The 17,585-nt window shown below is 47.0% G+C and overlaps 1 protein-coding gene across 3 annotated transcripts; it reads right to left on the bottom strand.

Moving 5' to 3' along the window:
• Window positions 1-1,853: 1,853 nt before the first annotated feature.
• Window positions 1,854-6,930, bottom strand: MRPS17 (mitochondrial ribosomal protein S17). 3 transcript variants are annotated; one of them, XM_030795778.1, is made up of 3 exons: window positions 6,803-6,855; window positions 5,418-5,557; window positions 1,854-2,292 (listed from the first exon to the last, which is right to left on the bottom strand). In XM_030795778.1, the coding sequence occupies exons 2-3, from the start codon at window positions 5,538-5,540 to the stop codon at window positions 2,023-2,025; spliced, it is 393 nt and encodes a 130-aa protein (XP_030651638.1). In that variant the 5' UTR covers window positions 5,541-5,557; window positions 6,803-6,855; the 3' UTR covers window positions 1,854-2,022. The 3 variants fall into 3 exon arrangements, with proteins under 3 accessions (XP_030651638.1, XP_030651639.1, XP_030651637.1); XM_030795779.1 differs by having other exon boundaries at window positions 6,785-6,844; XM_030795777.1 differs by having other exon boundaries at window positions 1,864-2,292; window positions 6,821-6,930.
• Window positions 6,931-17,585: the final 10,655 nt, after the last annotated feature.

The raw sequence follows: 17,585 nt of genomic DNA, 5'->3' as shown, positions 1-17,585 counted from the left end.
GCAAATGCAATTGTATCACTCTTTAAAACGTTCAGCCACTATCACTTATAGTTACTTTCACCTATTTCTGAGTTCCACCACTGCTGAAAATGTTGCAGCAATCCTCATCTGCTTCCAGAAGTCCTGGTTATACTTTCATTGACTTTGTGGATTTTACATTCCCTTTCCTCTGCCTCAAATGCCCTTTCCACCCCATCATCTACTGTCCTGGAGACTCTTGCTTCAATGCTTACTTCTAGCACCATCTCATCTCTCCTGAGAAGTGACCTTCAGTTCACCCTCACCCATATCCTGTTTGCCATGGAGGCACCTGTGCATACCTCCCCAACTAGATTGATCCCTGAGGCAGGCAAGGCCTGTGATCATCCTGGAAACCCTGTGCTTACACAATACATGTATCAAGGCTGGGCGTGGTGGCTCAAGGCTGTAATCCCAGCACTTTGGCAGGCTGAGGCGGATGGGATCACCTGAGGTCAGGAGTTCAAGACCAGCCTGTCCAACATGGTGAAACTGTCTCTACCAAAAATACAAAAAATAGTAATAAAATAAAAAAAAAATTAGCTGTGCGTGGTGGCACGCAGCTGTAATCCCAGCTATTTGGGAGGCTGAGGCAGGAGAATCGTTTGAACCCAGGAGGCAGAGGTTGCAGTGAGCCGAGATCACACCATTGTGCTCCAGCCTGGGCAACAGAGCGAGACTCCACCTGAAAACAAACATGTATCAGCTAAGATTGAAATATTCCCCTTTTGGCCAGTCACAGTGGCTCACGCCTGTAATCCCAGCACTTTGGGAGGCTGAGGCGGGGAGATCACCTGAGATAAGCGTTCGAGACCAGCCTGGCCAACATGGTGAAATATCGTCTCTACTAAAAATACAAAAAAAAATTAGCTGGGCGTGGTGGTGCATTCCTGTAGTCCCAGCTACTCGAGGAGGCTGAGGCAGAATCACTTGAACCTGGGAGGTGGAGGTTGTGGCGGGCCAAGATCATGCCATTGCACTCCAGCCTGGGTAACAAGAGCGAAACTCCAGCTCAAAAAAAAAAAAAAAAAAAGACTTTCTTCCTTCAAAATAAAGGTTCTAAGATAAATTCAAAATTCCTTTGAATGAAAAAAAAGGGAACCGGCTGGGCACAGTGGCTCAGGCCTGTAATCCCAGCACTTTGTTAGGCCAAGATGGGCAGATTGCTCCCAGGAGTCCGAGACCAGCCTGGGCAACACAGGGAGACCCTGTCTCTACAAAATTTACAAAAAATCAGCCAAGTGTAGTGGTATGTTCCTGTGTTCCCAGCTACTCAGAAGGCTGGGGTGGAAAGATGCTGGGGCCAGGGAGGTCGAGGCTGCTGTGAGCCAAGATCATACTACTGCACTCCAGCCCAGGCAACAAAGCAAGACCCTGTCTCAAAAAACAAAAATAAAACCTAAAACAGTGAGCTTGCCGAGCACAGTGGCTCACGCCTGTAATCCCAGCACTTTGAGAGGCCGAGGCAGGCGGATCACGAGGTCAGGAGATCAAGACCATCCTGGCTAACACGGTGAAACCTTGTCTCTACTCTAAATACAAAAAGAAAAAAAAAATTAGCCGGGCATGGTGGCAGGCGCCTGTAGTCCGAGCTACTCGGGAGGCTGAGGCAGGAGAATGGCGTGAACCCGGGAGGCGGAGCTTGCAGTGAGCCAAGATGGCACCACTGCACTCCAGCCTGGGTGACAGAGCGAGACTCCATCTCAAAAACAAAACAAAACAAAACAAAACAAAACAAAACACAGTGAGCTTACAAAATGCAACAGACTGCTAGGCACACTTAGTGTAACGTGGAAGTATGTTCACTGAAATGATGAAAATTTGAAACATGACCATAAACCTTTATGAAAAACCATAGTATGCCCTTTACTTCATTTGCTTTTAGCTATTTCATAAACACCACAGAGAAACTGGACACAATTTGTGATGAAACTTAGAAAAATTTCTTTTTCCATAACATAAACATGTCAGTTTTTCCCTTTAGATCCTTCTTCCACTCCCGCTTCACTGTGCTGAAGAGATATTGAGTTCTTCCAGATTTTTGCTTAGCTGGGTGGTTTCCGAACTCAGCGGACTCTCCAGATAGGTAGTTCCTGCACAGGGCTTTCCTGTCACTGGATCTATGACTTTTCCAACTTTGAAAACGATCTCAGCCAGTTCATGTTTCACATGCTTTGCTCGTGGAACAGGTAAAGCTCTGAGAAGCACAATATCCCCAACTGTGCACTGCTGAAGGGCATCGTGAGCAAAGTAGGTTTTCCGCTTATTAAAATACTGTTGAGAGAGGGAGAGAAGCAAATCAGTAGTTCCCATCTGTGACCTGGTAATGTAATATGTAATATGAAAAAGTAATGCACAGCAAACAAGCCAGGACTTAGGAAAAGATAAGATACTTAAGGAGGCTTCTAGTACAAAAATTAGAGCCTGAGTGATATAGTGAGACCCCTTCTCCAACAACAAAAAAAATTGCCAGGCATGGTGACATGCCTCTAGCCCTAGCCACCTAGGAGGCTGAGACAGGATGACAGCTTGAGCCCAGGAGTTTGAGGATGCAGTGAGCCAGAATCATGCCACCGTACTCCAGCCTGGGCAACAGATATCCTGTCTCAAAAACAAACCCCACAAAATTAGCTGCTTACTTTTTAGAAAACAGGATGACGTTTCCAGAGCTGATCTTCTCCCCAAGCTCTCCAGGCCATTCCCTTCAGCACCCTTGCTCTACCAGTTACCATCTCTTCCTATACGGTTTACATTCTTCCTTCCCACTGGAGCCTTCCCTCTAGCCTAAAAGCATGCTACCCTCACCACTAGCTGTGAGTCACTTAACTACTCCAAGCTCAGTGTTTTCCACGATAAGATGAGGCTCCAGTACCTGTACTTCTAAAGTTATCAAGACAATTCGACGTTATAATATACATCAAGCACTTAGCTCTATGCCTGGCTCAAAGTATCGCAAATAAACTACAAATGGTAAGTAGAATCACCTATTATACTGATTGATTGATTGACAGAGTTTCGCTCTTGTTGCCCAGGCTGGAGTGCAATGGCACGATCTCAGCTCACTGCAACCTCCGCCTCCCAGATTCATGAGATTCTCCTGCCTCAGCCTCCCACGTAGCTGGAATTACAGGTGCCTGCCACCATGCCCGGCTAATTTTTTGTATTTTTTTTAGTAGAGATGGGGTTTCACCATGTTGGCCAGGCTGGTCCCGAACTCCTGACGTCAGTTGATCCACCTGCCTCGACCTCACAAAGTGCTGGGATTATAGGCATGAGCCACCGCGCCCAGCCTAGAATCACCTATTCTTTATAACAACCCTGCTGCAGCAGGTATTCCCATTTTACATATGAGAAAAACAAGTTCAGGGAGGTTAAGCCATGTGTGTAGCTGGTAAACAAGAGTCAGTATTCAAACTAAGGTCTCCCAAAGGTCAAGGATCATGCAGTCACTCTTCAGCTTGCTCCTGTGTTTCTAATCCTTGATAATGAACAGCATTGCTACCCACCTGTGTGCCGAACTTTGGATGTGAAACCATCCTTGGCACCTATCCGTCCCCTGGGCACAGCAAACAAATCAATGACTCTGTCCTTTCTTCCTGAAATATTTTTTCCACTCCATCCCCACTACATCAACTTTAGTTCAGGTCCTTATTTCCATCCTAGACTTTTGCAGCAGCCTCTTTGCCCATTCCCTTACCTCCAGTCTTCATCCCTACCCGTGTTTCCAAGCCTGTCTTTGGGTTCAAGCAGGGATCCCCAACCCCCAGGGCAGCAGACTGATACCATTCAGTGGCCTGTTGGGAACAGGGCCGCACAGCAGGAGGTGAGCGGCGTTGAGCCAGCATGAGTATTACCGCCTGCACTCCACCTCCTGTCAGATCAGCAGCAGCATTAGATTCCCATAGGAGCACAAACCCTATTGTGAATTGTGCATGGGAGGGGTCTAGGTTGTGTGCTCCTTATGAGAATCTAACTAACACCTGATGATCCTGATGATCTGAAGTGGAACAGTTTCATCCTCCCCCCACCCCTCCTCTGTGGAAAAATTGTCTTCCATGAAACTGGTCCCTGGTGCCAAAAAGGTTGAGGACTGCTGGCTTAGAGGATGAAATCTAGCTACTCGGGAAGCTAATGCATAAGAATTGGTTGAACCAGAAGGCTGCAGTGAGCTGAGATGGCACCACTGAACTCCAGCCTGGGTGACAGACTGAGACTCTGTCTCAAGAAAAAAAAAGGATGAAATCTAAAACACAAAAGACCCTTCACAGTCTAGCCCAACTGTCCTTGTCATTCATTTAAGAATGCCTACAAAATGCTAAGTTCTAGGCTCAATGTTGCCAAACCACTGTATGTTCCTGTAGAATGTCATGCCCTATCATGGCTAAATGAACTTCCACAAACCACTCATCATAGCTGAAATGACTTCTCCCAACTCAGTCCTCTGGATGAAATCTTTTTCTTTTTTTGAGATGGAGTTTCGCTCTTGTCACCCAGGCTGGAGTGCAATAGCATGATCTCAGCTCACTGCAACCTCTGCCTCCCAAGTTCAAATGATTCTCCTGCCTCAGCCTCCTGAGTAGCTGGGATTACAGGCATCTGGCACCACGTCTGGCCATTTTTTGTATTTTTAGTACAGACAGGGTTTTGCCATATTGGCCAGGCTGCCAGGCTGGTCTCGAACTCCTGACCTCAGGTGATCTGCCTGCCTCGACCTCCCAAAGTGCTGGGATTACAGGCGTGAGCCACTGTGCCCGGCTGGATAAAATCCGTTTTGAGATTCAGCTAAAATGTCCCTTAATCAAGGTTGCTCTCCTACAGCACCCATAGAGGAAAGAATGAGATGCCCTGCTCTCTGCTCCCACAGTACTGTTTTTTTTTTGTTTGTTTGTTTTTTTAAAGGTGGAGTTTTGCTCTTGTCCAGGATAGAGTGCAATGGTACAATTGTGGCTCATTGCAACCTCCACCTCCCGGCTTCAAGCGATTCTCCTGCCTCAGCCTCCAGAGTAGCTAGGATTACAGGTGCGCACCACCATACCCAGCTAATTTTTGTATTTTTAGTAGAGACGGGGTTTTACCATGTTGGCCAGGCTGGTCTCGAACTCCCGATCTCAGGTGATCCAACCGCCTCGGCCTCCCAAAGTGCTGGGATTACAGGTGTGAGCCACCTCATCCGGCCAGTACTTTGCAAACAGAATGACTACAACAGTTAGAGTGGATTGACATTAACTCTGTTTTCTTGGAATGTGTGAACTGTGTTATACCCACAGACCAGCAGAATGCCTGGCTCAAAGCAGATGAGAGACAAGACATCTTTACTGAGAGAGAAATGCTTTTTTGCTCACAACCCAGGACATGGTGGTGATTTACCAAAGCCACCCTGAAACAAGAATGTTTCTCACCTTTAATAAATAGGGATCCAGAACAAGCCTGGTCACTCTTACTTTAGCAGTCTTTTGCATTTTTGTCCCAATCACCTTCCCCACAATCCATTTGGCATGGACTGATGAACGAACTACGGACATTACGTGGCTTTGGTCACCTGAAAAGCAAATTCCAAAGTCTCATATTCTGGTGGTTATGATGCCAAATGAATTTTGTCACAAGAACTGTCCAAGTTAGTCCAGAAACAGTTTTTTTCTTTTTTTTTTTTCGTTCCCCCCTCCATTTTTTTTTTTTTTTTTTTTTTTAGACGGAGTCTCTCTCTGTCGCCCAGGCTGAAGTGCGGTGGCGCGATCTCGGCTCACTGCAAACGCCGCCTCCCGGGTTCACACCATTCTCCTGCCTCAGCCTCCCGAGTAGCTTGGACTACAGGCGCCCGCCACAACGCCCGGCTAATTTTTTTGTATTTTTAATAGAGACAGGGTTTCACCCTGTTAGCCAGGATGGTTTTGATCTCCTGACCTTGTGATCCGCCCGCCTCGGCGTCCCCGAGTGCTAGGATTACAGGTGTGAGCCACCGCGCCCGGCTATATTTATTTTTCTTGAGATGGAGTTTGGTTCTTTCGCCCAGGCTGGAGTAAAGTGGCGCGATCTCGGCTCACTGCAACCTCCGCCTCCCGGGTTCAAGCGATTCTTCTCCCTCAGCCTCCCGAGTAGCCAGGACTACAGGCCCGCGCCACCACGCCCGGCTAATTTTTGTATTTTTAGTAAAGATGGGGTTTCGCCATGTTGGCCAGACTGGTCTCGAACTCCTGACCTCAGGTGATCCGCCCGCCTCAGCCTCCCAAAGTGCTGGGATTAAGAGGTGTGAGCCACCGCGCCCGGCTCGAATCACCGTTTTAGAGATGCTTACATGTTCCCCACTACCCAACCTCTCATCTTTACAGCGCTTACAAAGCGGTAACTTTAACCGCCAAGCCTCACGTTCCCCTTCTGCAAAATGGGCGGGCCTATTTCGCAGGAGTGCTTTGAGAATTTGACCCACAGAACGCTCAATACCACGGACAAACGCTGGCCGTTACTGGTCCCTTATCTCTCTCCACCCCGCTGGGCCGCCTCTCCCCACAGGCTCAGTGCCCAGGTAGCACTCAGCGGGGCCGCCGCGGTGTCCCCCTCCCCGCCCCAGCGACGGATGACTTGGACTGCTTTTGAGATCAGTTCATAAGCCATTCCACCAGGCTTCGGATAGGTTGGGGTGATTCGTGCCCTCGCCCCGGACAACCCCGAGGTCAGACGAAGCGATTCGCTCTCAGGGCTCTCATGCGAGGGTGCCTCGGATCCCCAGCAAATCCTCCCCCGGCAGCAACACCCCGGAGCCCGCGCTCACCTCCACCACGGGACTCACCTCCGCCACGGGACTCACCTCCGCCAAGACTGTGCAGCCACCTGCCCCGGGGAGCGCCGGTCGCAGCAGGATGGCGTCACGCCGTACGCATTGGCTCCGTCCCACACTGCGCCTCTCGTAGGCCGTGCGACTCCTTAGCCGTGGGCGGAGTTAAGGCAGAACCGCTCACTCTCCGTTAAAGGGACCCGCGGCGGTGGCGGGGCGGAGGGCGCTGACCTCTCCTTTCCCAACGCGCGTAGCTAGTGGACAGTGGCGCAGGAGGTTTCGGACTTTTCTTTCATTCTTTTGTTTTCTTTCTTTCTTTTTTTTTTTTTTTAGACGAAGTCTCGCTCTGTCGGCCAGGCTGGTGTGCAGTGGCGCGATCTCTGCTCACTGCAACCTCCGCCTCCCGGGTTCAAGGGATTTGCCTGCCTCAGCCTCCCAAGTAGCTGGGATTACAGATTACAGGCACGCGCCACCACGCCCAGCTAATTTTTGTATTTTTTGTAGAGACGGGGTTTCGCCACGTTGGCCACGCTGGTCTCGAACTCCTGAGCACAGGTGATCCGCCCGACTTAGCCCCGCAAAGTGCGGGGATTACAGGTTGAGCAACCACGCCCGGCCTCTATTTTTGTTTGTTTTTTGTTTCTGTTTTTTTGTTGTTGTTGTTGTTGAAAGATAGTGTCTTGCTCTGTTGCCCAAGCTGAAGTGCAATGGCGGCGTGAACATGGCTTACTGCAACTTGACCTCCTGGACTCAAGCGATCCTCCTACCTCAGCCTCCCGAGTATCTGGGACCACAGGCGCGCCACCATGCCTGGCCAGTATTTGCATTTTTTGTAGATAGGGGCTCGCTATATTCTCCAGGATGGTCTCTTAACTCCTGAGCTCAAGTGATCTGCCTGTCTTGGCCTCCCGAAGTGCTGGGATTACAGGCATGAGCCACCCTGCCCAGCCAGTGCAGAGAAATTTCTACCTTACCTTGCTTTCCTGCTTCCTTTCTCCTTTCCATCCTTTAAATTATTGTCTCTCCTCTCTTCTCTATTGTATTCTGTAATTATTTCATTCTGGAAATCTTTAATTTTTTTTTTTTTTTTTTTTTTTTTTTGACGGATTCTTGCTCGGTCTCCCAGGCTGGAGTGCAGTGGTGAGATCTCGGCTTACTGCAAGCTCCCCCTCCTGGGTTCACGCTATTCTCCTGCCTCAACTCCTGAGTAGCTGGGACTACAGGCACCCACCACCACGCCCGGCTAATTTTATGTATTTTTAGTAGAGACGGAGTTTCGCCGTGTTAGCCAGGATGGTCTCAATCTCATGACCTCGTGTTCCACCCGCCTCGGCCTCCCAAAGTGCTGGATTACAGGGGTGAGCCACTGCGCCCGGCCTACAAATTTTTTTATTACTTTTTTTTGAGTAGCTGGGATTATAGGTGTGGGTCACCATGCCCAGCTAATTTTTGCACTTTCAGTAGAAATGGGATTTTACCATGTTGGCCAGGCTGGTGTCGAACTCCTGGCCTCAAGCAGTCCACCTGCCTCGGACTCCCAAAGTGCTGGGATTATAGGCAGGAGCCACTGCGCCTGGCTGTTTATTTAATTTTCTATGGATGGTGTCTTTGAATGATAAATTTTGTTCCCTTTTGTATTAAAATGTTTAGCTTTACTTTGGGAGGCTGAGGTGAGTGGATTGCTTGAGCCCAGGAGTTCCATACCAACCTGGGCAACATGGTGAAACATACAAAAAAATATAAAAATTAGGCTGGGCGCGCTGGCTCACGCCTGTAATCCCAGCACTTTAGGAGGCTGAGGTGGATGGATCACCGGAGGACAGGAATTCAAGACCAGCCTGGCCAACATGGCAAGACCCTGTCTCTACTAAAAAAAAATGCAAAAATTAGCCGGGTGCAGTGGTGTGCACCTGTAGTCCCAGCTACTCGGGAGACTGAGGCAGGAGAATCGCTTGAACCAGGAGGTGGAGGTTGCACTGAGCCAAGATCCCACCACTGCACTCCAGCCTGGGTGACAGAGTGAGACTCCATTTTAACCACACACACACAAAAAATTATCCAGCGTTGGTGGTGGCACAAGCCTGTAGTTCCAGCTACTCAGGAGGCTGAGGTAGGAGGATCGCTTGAGCCCAGAAGGTTGAGGCTGTAGTGAGCCATGCTCATGCCACTGCACTCCATACTGGGTGACACAGTGAGACTCTGTCTCAAAAAATAAAAAAAGTTTTGCTTTCACATTTCTCCTAGCTGAAATGTTAGAATTATGTAATGTAGGTGTTCATCTAATTATCTGATCCTGAATATAAAAGTACCACACACGGACCCAAGAAATATCCATCTTTCTTACCATACTGGGAGGCTGAGATCTATCTGGAAACATTTTGGTACTCATTGGCAGATATTATTATTATTATTATTATTATTATTATTTTGAGTCTCATGCTGTCACCCAGGCTGGAGTGTAGTGGTGTGATCCTGGCTCACCCCAACCTCCGCCTTACGGGTTCAAGCAATTCTCCTGTCTCAGCCTCCTGAGTAGCTGGAATTACAGGCTCCTGCCACCACATCCGGCTAATTTTTGTATTTTTAGTAGAGGTGGGGTTTTACCATGTTGGCCAGGCTGGTATCGAACTCCTGACCTCAGGTGATCTGCCTGCCTCTGCCTCCCAAAGTGTTGGGATTACAGGTGAGAGCCATTGTGCCCAGCCTATTATTATTATTATTATTATTATTATTATTATTATTATCGTGACAGAGTTTCGCTCTTGTCGCCCAGGCTGGAGTGCAATGGCATGATCTTGGCTCACTGCAACCTCCACCTCCCGGGTTCAAGCGATTCTCCTGCCTCAGCTCTGGGGTAGCTGGGATTACAGGCATGGGCCACCAAGCCTGCCTAATTTTGTATTTTTAGTAGAGATGGGGGTTTCACCATGTTGGCCAGGCTGGTCTGGAACTCCCGACCTCAGGTGATCTGCCCACCTCGGCTTCCCAAACTGCTGGGATTACAGGCATGAGCCACCATGCCTGGCCTATTATTGAGATGGAGTTTTTGCTTTGTTGCCCAGGCTGGAGTGCAATGGCACGATCTCAGCTCACTTCAACCTCCGCCTCCCGGGTTCAAGCCATTCTCCTGCCTCAGGCTCCCGAGTAGCTGGGATTACAGGCGCACACCAACACGGCCAGCTAATTTTTGTATTTTTAATAGCCACGAGGTTTCATCATGTACGCCAGGCTTGCCTCGAACCCCTGACCTTGTGATCCACGTGCCTCAGCCTCACGAAGTGCTGGGATTACAGGTGTGAGCCACCATGCTTGGCCCACTCTGGGCTAATTAAAAAAAGTGTTTTGTAGAGATGAGGTCTTCCAATGTTGCCCAGGCTGGTCTTGAACCAGACCTGCGCTCAAATGATCCTCTTGCCTCAGCTTCCCAAGTGTGATTGCAGGCATGAGCTACTGCACTCAGCCTCTTTATAGCTTTAATAAAATTGATCTAGGATCTAATCAAGAATGACGCATTACATTGAGTTGTCATCCTTCAGTCTCCTTGACTCTAGAGCAATCCCTCTGCCTCCTTTTTTTCTTTCATGACACTGACATTTTAAGAGTCCTGGCCAATTGTTTTGCCAACTGTCTTTCAATTTGGCTTTGATAGTCTCCTCATGGTTGAAATCAGGTTAATATTCTTGGCAGGAATATTACATGTGATGTGTCTTTTTTTTTTTTTTTTTTTTTTGAGACAGAGTCTCACTCTGTGCCCAGGCTAGAGTGCAGTGGTGCAATCATGGCTCACTGAAGCCTCGACCTCATGGGCTCAAGTGATCCTCCCACTTCAGCCTCCCAAGTAGCTGGGACCACAGGTGTGTGCCACCATGCCTGGCTATTTCTTTTTTTATTTTTCTTTTGTAGAGATTGGGTATAGCTATGTTGATCAGGCTGGTTTCAAACACCCGGCTTCATGCGATTCTCCCACCTCAGCCTCCCAAAGTGCTGGGATTACATGCGTGAGTCACTGCACCCTGCCCTTTTTCAGAGCATCATATCCAGAAGTACATGCAGTGTGTCCCACTTTTGATATCAAAATTTGATATTTGGTTGACATAGTGTCTGCCAGATTTCTCCACTGTAATTCTCATTGTAATAAGTAATTGCTGAGATGATTTTGAAACTGTGTGAATATCCTGTTTTTGAAACAAATTTCAGACAAAAAAATGTAGCATCCATTGATGATTGTTTCCTCAAGTAATTATTACTATGGTGGTTACAAAATGGTGATTTTTCTCCATCCTATTGTGAGAAACAAATTCGCCCATCCAAACCCAAAGAATGGACTCAGAGACCCAGAGAACAGCGAAAATGAGATTTTTAATGACGGCCTTGCAAGATCGGGTGTCTTGCAGCAGACACACCCAGCACAGTTTCAACAAGCAATTTCTCCCCTAGTGCACAGGTCCCTCCCCCGGTTCCTCATAGGCTGAGTACTATGGGGGTCACAATCTTCCTGGACGTCGCCTATTGTTAGGCAGGGGCTTCAAGTATGTTCTTTGGGGTCTTTCTGCTGCATTTTATTGTTTTATTGTAGCCCACCATGCATTGTGACTATCTCAGGACTCTTCAAACTTTTTTTTTTTTTTGGAGACAGAATCTTGCTCTGTCACCCAGGCTGGAGTGCAGTGGTGCGATCTCGGCTCACTGCAGCCTCTGCCTCCCGGGTTCAAGTGATTCTCGTGCCTTAGCCTCCCAAGTAGCTGAGACTACAGGAGCCTGCCACTATGCCCGGCTAATTTTTTTTTTTTTTTTGTATTTTTGGTAGAGATGGGGTTTCACCATGTTAGCCAGTCTGGTCTTGAACTCCTGACCTCAGGTGATCCACCTGCCTCAGCCTTCCAAAGTGCTGGGATTACAGATGTGAGCCACCGTGCCCAGCCTCCTCTTCGAACATTGGACTTATAGCCCTAGTGGCTGCACTTAGCTTATAAGAAAGGGTACAATTATCTATGTTGCAAGCTAGCCTAAACCAAATTCTCAGTGGGGTGGGGAGGGAGTAGTTGAGGGGGCCCTGACTGATAGGTGCCTGGCCGCTGGGTGAAAGGGAAGACAGGAAAGAGGGGGGCAGTGACTCAGTACACTCTGCTTCTTTATCTCATTATTTCCATGTAGCATGCTTAAAACTAAGGCACTTAGAATTGAAAATAAACCATCACATATAGGTTATTTCCTACACTATTATATTTTTAGTTGGCATTCTTTTGTAAAAAAATAGCTTTCCTTTTTCCCTACATCACATTAAAAAATTTAATTGCATTTGGGAAGCCGAGGCAGGCAGATCACTAGAGGTCAGGAGTTCGAGACCAGCCTGTCCAACATGGTGAAACCCTGTCTCTACTAAAAATACAAAAATTAGCCGGGCGTGGTGGCACGTGCCTGTAATCCCACCTACTCGGGAGGCTGAGGCAGGAGATTTGCTTGAACTGGGCAGGTGGAGGTTGCGGTGATCTGAGACCATGCCACTGCACTCCAGCTTGGTGACAGAGTGAGACTCTGTCTCAAAAAAAAAAAGCGATATAAAATGCATATATAGGCCAGGCGTGGTGGCTCAGTGCTGTAATCCCAGCACTTTGAGAGGCTGAGGCGGGCAGATCATCTGAGGTCAGGAGTTCGAGACCAGTGTGGCCAACATGGTGAAACCCCATCTCTACCAAAAATACAAAAATTAGCTGGGCATGGTGGTGCACGCCTGTAATTGTAGCTACTCAGGAGGCTGAGGCAGGAGAATCTCTTGAACCCAGGAGGGAGCAGTTGCAGTGAGCTGAGATTGCATCACTGCACTCCAGCCTGGGCAACAGAGCAAGACTCCATCTCAAAATTAAAAAAATGTAAATAAATAAAAAAAATGCGTAAGTTTTTTCTTTCTTTCTTTCTTTCTTTTTTTGATACAGGGTCTTGATCTGTCGCCCAGGCTAGAGTGCAGTGGCTCAAACTTGGCTCACTGCAACCTCCTCCTGGGCTCAAGGGATCCTCCCACCTCAGCCTCCAGAGTAGCTAGGACTACAAGCATGTACCTCCACGCCCAGCTAATTTTTGTATTTTTTGTAGAGATGGGGTTTTGCCATGTTGCCCAGGCTGATCTCAAACGCGGGCTCAAGCAATCTACCCACCTCGGCTTCCCAAAGTGTTGGGATTACAGGTGTGAGCCACCGTGCCTGGCCCTAAAGTTCTCTCTTGCTCCTTCCTCGTCAACTGATCTTCTCCAGAAGCAAACACTGGTCTAATTTCTACCACCATACATCAATATTGCCTATTCTAGAGCTTCCTATAAATGGAATCATACAGTATCTATTAAGTCTGGCTTCTTTCCCTCAGTATATTGTTTCTGAGATATTCAGGCTTTTGCACTCACACCTTTTAAAAATTTAACTTTTTTTTGTTATCTGTATGAAGTTATGGATTTTAAAATATAATCTTTTAGTCCTGTTACTCATTTTGAAGTTCAAATTGTTCTCAAATTCTACTAGCATATTTAGGATTAAGAAAAAAAAAAACATTGTTCTAAAATTGGCCGGTGGGAGCTTTTTTTTTTTTTTTTTGAGACAGAGTCTGGCTTTGTCGCCCAGGCTGGAGTTCAATGGCGCAATCTCGGCTCACTGCAACCTCCACCTCCCGAGTACAAGTGATTCTCCAGCCTCAGCCTTCTAAGTAGCTGGGTTACAGACACCTGCCACCACTCCCGCCTAATTTTTGTATTTTTAGCAGAGACAGGGTTTCACCATGTTGGCCAGGCTGGTCTCGAATTCCTGACCTCAGGTGATCTGCCCACCTCGGCCTCCCAAAGTGCTGGAATTATAGGCGTGAGCCACTGCGTCTGGCCAGGTGGGAGCCTCTTTAAGCTGAGGGCTGCATCCTCTTCTCTTGTATCCATCAGTTTTTGTTTATTTCCTTACTTTCTGGCACAAACGTATGATCCAGGTTTCCTTCCTTCCTTCCTTCCTTCCTTCCTTCCTTCCTTCCTTCCTTCCTTCCTTCCTTCCTCCCTCCCTCCTTCCCTTTCCTCCTTCCCTCCTCCCTCCTCCCTCCTCCCTCCCCTTCCCTTCCCTTCCTTTCTTTCGAGACAGGGTCTCTCTCTGTCACCCAGGCTAGAGCGCAATGGCGTGATTTTGGCTCACTGCAACCTCTGCCTCCCGGGTTCAAGCGATTCTTCTGCCTCAACCTCCCAAGTAGCTCGGATTACAGGCGTGCACCACCATGCCCAGCTAATTTTTATATTTTTAGTAGAGATGGGGTTTCACATGTTGGCCAGGCTGGTCTCGAACTCCTGGCATTAAGTGATCCAATCACTTTGGCCTTTCAAAGTGTTGGAATTACAGGCGTGAGCCACCGTGCCCGGCCTAAAAGTGTCTTTTTTTTTTTTTTTTTTTTTTGAGACAGGGTCTCACTCTTGTCTCCCAGGCTGGAGTGCAGTGGCATGATCTTGACTCACTGCAACCTCTGCCTCCTGGGTTTAAGGGATTCTCCTGCCTCAGCCTCCTGAGTAGCTGGGACTACAGGCATCTGGCACCATGTCCAGCTAATTTTTTTTATTTTTAGTAGAGATGGGATTTCACCATGTTGGCCAGGCTGTTCTTGAACTCTTGGCCTCAAGTGATCCACCTACTTCGGACTCCCAAAGTTCTGGGATTACAGGCATGAGCCACTGTGCCTGGCTGGTCCAGATTTACATATACTTTCCCTGACCAGTTATTGTATCAGAAGTTTTTCAAAGGAAAAATATGGGAGTAGTACTTAGCACCAAAGCTCTGAGTGCTAGGTGAGCAACTTGCTACTGGGATTTTCCTGCCTGTAGGCTATTTCAGCAGATGTAGCTATCGATATATTGAAACACACACATGCACACACACACCCCTACCTTTAAACACCAGTGGGTTTCTTTCTTTCTTTTTTGGGACGGAGTCTGTCTCTGTCGCCCAGGCTGGAGTGCAGTGGCTCGATGCGGCTCACTGCAAGCTCCGCCTCCCAGGTTCACGCCATTCTCCTGCCTCAGCCTCCCGGGTAGCTGGGACTACAGGCGCCCGCCACCACGCCCAGCTAATTTTTTTTGTATTTTTAGTAGCGACGGAGTTTCACTGCGTTAGCCAGGATGGTCTCCATCTCCTGACCTAATGATCTGCCCGCCTCGGCCTCCCAAAGTGTTGGGATTACAGGTGTGAGCCACTGTGCCTGGCCTTCATTTTTATATGTTTGTATACAATTTTGTATTCGAGGATAGGAAAAACCCTATCCTTTTAATCTTGTTTTTTGAATGTGTAAATCATTAAAATGGTTCAAAAATTAAAACTTTAAGGCTGGGTGCAGTGGCTCACGCCAATCCCAGCCCTTTGGGAGGCCGAGGCATGTGGATCACCTGAGGCCAGGAGTTCGAGATCAGCCTGTGGCAACATGGTGAAACTCCATCCCCACTAAAAATACAAAAATTAGCTGGGCATAGTGAAACACGCCTGTAATCCCACCTACTCAGGAGGCTAAGGCAGGAGAATCGCTTGAACCTGGAAGGTGGAGGTTGCAGTGAGCAGAGATGGTGCCAGTGCACTCCAGCCTGGGTGATGGACTGAGACTCTGTCTCAAAAAAAAAAAAAAAAAAAAAAAAAAAGGAAAGGAAGGGAGGGGGGAAGGGAAGGGGAGGGGAGGGGAGAAGGAAGGACTAAAACTTTAAAAAGATACAAGTAGAGAAATTTCATTTCGTTCCCAAACTTTTTGATCTTGTTCTTGTTTCCCATAGGTAACTAATTCGTTAGTTTTTGGTTTGGCCTGCTTATATTTCTTTTTGCAAAGATTGTATACATTCTTTCTTACAAAAGTAACATTCTATGTAGACTGCTTTGTATTTGCCCTTTTCACTTAACATATCCTGGAAGAATCGCTCCAAATCAGCTTCTGGAATGGACTGAACATGCTGATCTTTCTTTTCAGTTGCACAGAACTTTACTATGTGAATGTACAATAGTCTTTTTTTTTTTTTTTTTTTTTTGAGACAGAGTCTCACTCTGTCACTGAGGCTGGAGTGCAGTGGGGTGATCTTCACTCACTGCAACCTCTGCATCCTGGGTTCAAGTGATTCTCCTCCCTCAGCCTCCCCAGTTGCTGGGATTACAGGCACTCGTCACCATACCCGGCTAATTTTTGTATTGTTAGTAGAGACAGGGTTTCATCCTGTTGGCCAGGCTGCTCTTGAACTCCTGATCTCAAATGACCCCCCAAAGTGCTGGGATTACAGGCGTGAGCCGCTGCACCCAGCCTTATTCATTATTGACACCAAAAATGTATATTTTTTCTTACTAGGTATGGGCATATGTACACACACACATATATATGTATGTGTATATAGATTTGTTCCTCTTTAATCAAGAAATAATAAACACTGGGGTGCTAGGCAAGCCAAGTAATCTTGGAAAAAGTTACTTCAACAAAGTAGGAAGATGGTCTAACAGTTCACTGGCTCTAATGATTACATACAATAATAACAAAGGAGCAGCAGGATTCAACAGTGTGTTTCAAAATGATTAAGCAGCCAAATGTTCTACAATGAAAAGCTGACTACAAAAACTGTACTCTTCACGAAGAAGGAGCTGGATGGCCTTTTAGTTATACAAATAAGGAATATAAAGGCTTTGGAATAATGCTAGCTAAAAAGATCATTATGTCCTGTCATAAAAATGACCAGACAATGGCTAGATGCTTTTGGGAAAGTTCAAGTCTCAAAAATTTAAAGTTTATACAAAAGGTCTTAAAATGTCCCACAACATTACATGTGATATTTTGTTATAAAAGGAGACCAAATAAGAGTTATCTCATCGATGCAAGGTCTTATGGATGACGTGACCAAGGATGAGGCATTGCTATGCATATGCTACAATTTAGTTTAAGAGAGTATTATTATTTTGGGTCTGGTAAGATTGGCAGGCAGATCACAAGGTCGGGAGTTGGCGACCAGCCTGGCCAATATGGTGAAACCCCATCTCTATTAAAAATAAAAAAAAAAAAAATTAGCTGGGCGTGGTGGTGCATGCTTGTAATCGCAGCTACTAGGGAGGCTGAAGCAGGAGAATTGCTTGAACCCAGGAGGCGGAGGTTGCAGTGAGCTGAGATCACGCCACTGCACTCCAGCCTGGGCAACAGAGCAAGACTCTGTCTCAAAAAAAAAAAAAAAAGGTCAGGCGCAGTGGCTCACGCCTGAAATCCCAGCACTTTGGAGGCCAAGGCAGGTGGATCACCTGAGGTCAGGAGTTCGAGACCAGCCTGGCCAACATGGCAAAACCCCGTCTCTACTAAAAATACACAAAAGTAGCTGGGCGTGGTGGTGGGCACCTGTAACCCCAGCTCCTTGGGAGGCTGAGGCAAGAGAATTGCTTGAACCTGGGAGGTAGAGGTTGCAGTGAGCCAAGATCGTGCCATTGCACTCCAGCCTGGGTGACAAGAGTGAGACTCTGTCAAAAAAAAAAAAATAAAATAACATAAACCTAGAAACATACGGAAAATTGGAACCCTGGTAAAGTGTTCAAATAAGGATAAGAAAAAAATTAAATCCATGCAGTTAACATTTTTATAACTGGTTTTGGTATAATGATTGTGACATCTGGGTGTATCTTTTCTGTTTCTTGAAGTATTTAAAGCATTTAATAGAATCTGACAGTTTAAGTTTGGATATAATGAAACATTAAGATCTGTTTACATCTGAAGTTAATGTTTAAAAGAGTAGGCATATCTAATTTTAGAAATTCTAATTTTTTATTTATTAGTTGCAAATGTCCAA

Source organism: Nomascus leucogenys, chromosome 17 (assembly GCF_006542625.1).
Source record: "Nomascus leucogenys isolate Asia chromosome 17, Asia_NLE_v1, whole genome shotgun sequence".
Taxonomy (NCBI): domain Eukaryota; kingdom Metazoa; phylum Chordata; class Mammalia; order Primates; family Hylobatidae; genus Nomascus; species Nomascus leucogenys.
This window is presented reverse-complemented; position numbering and strand designations above follow the sequence as displayed.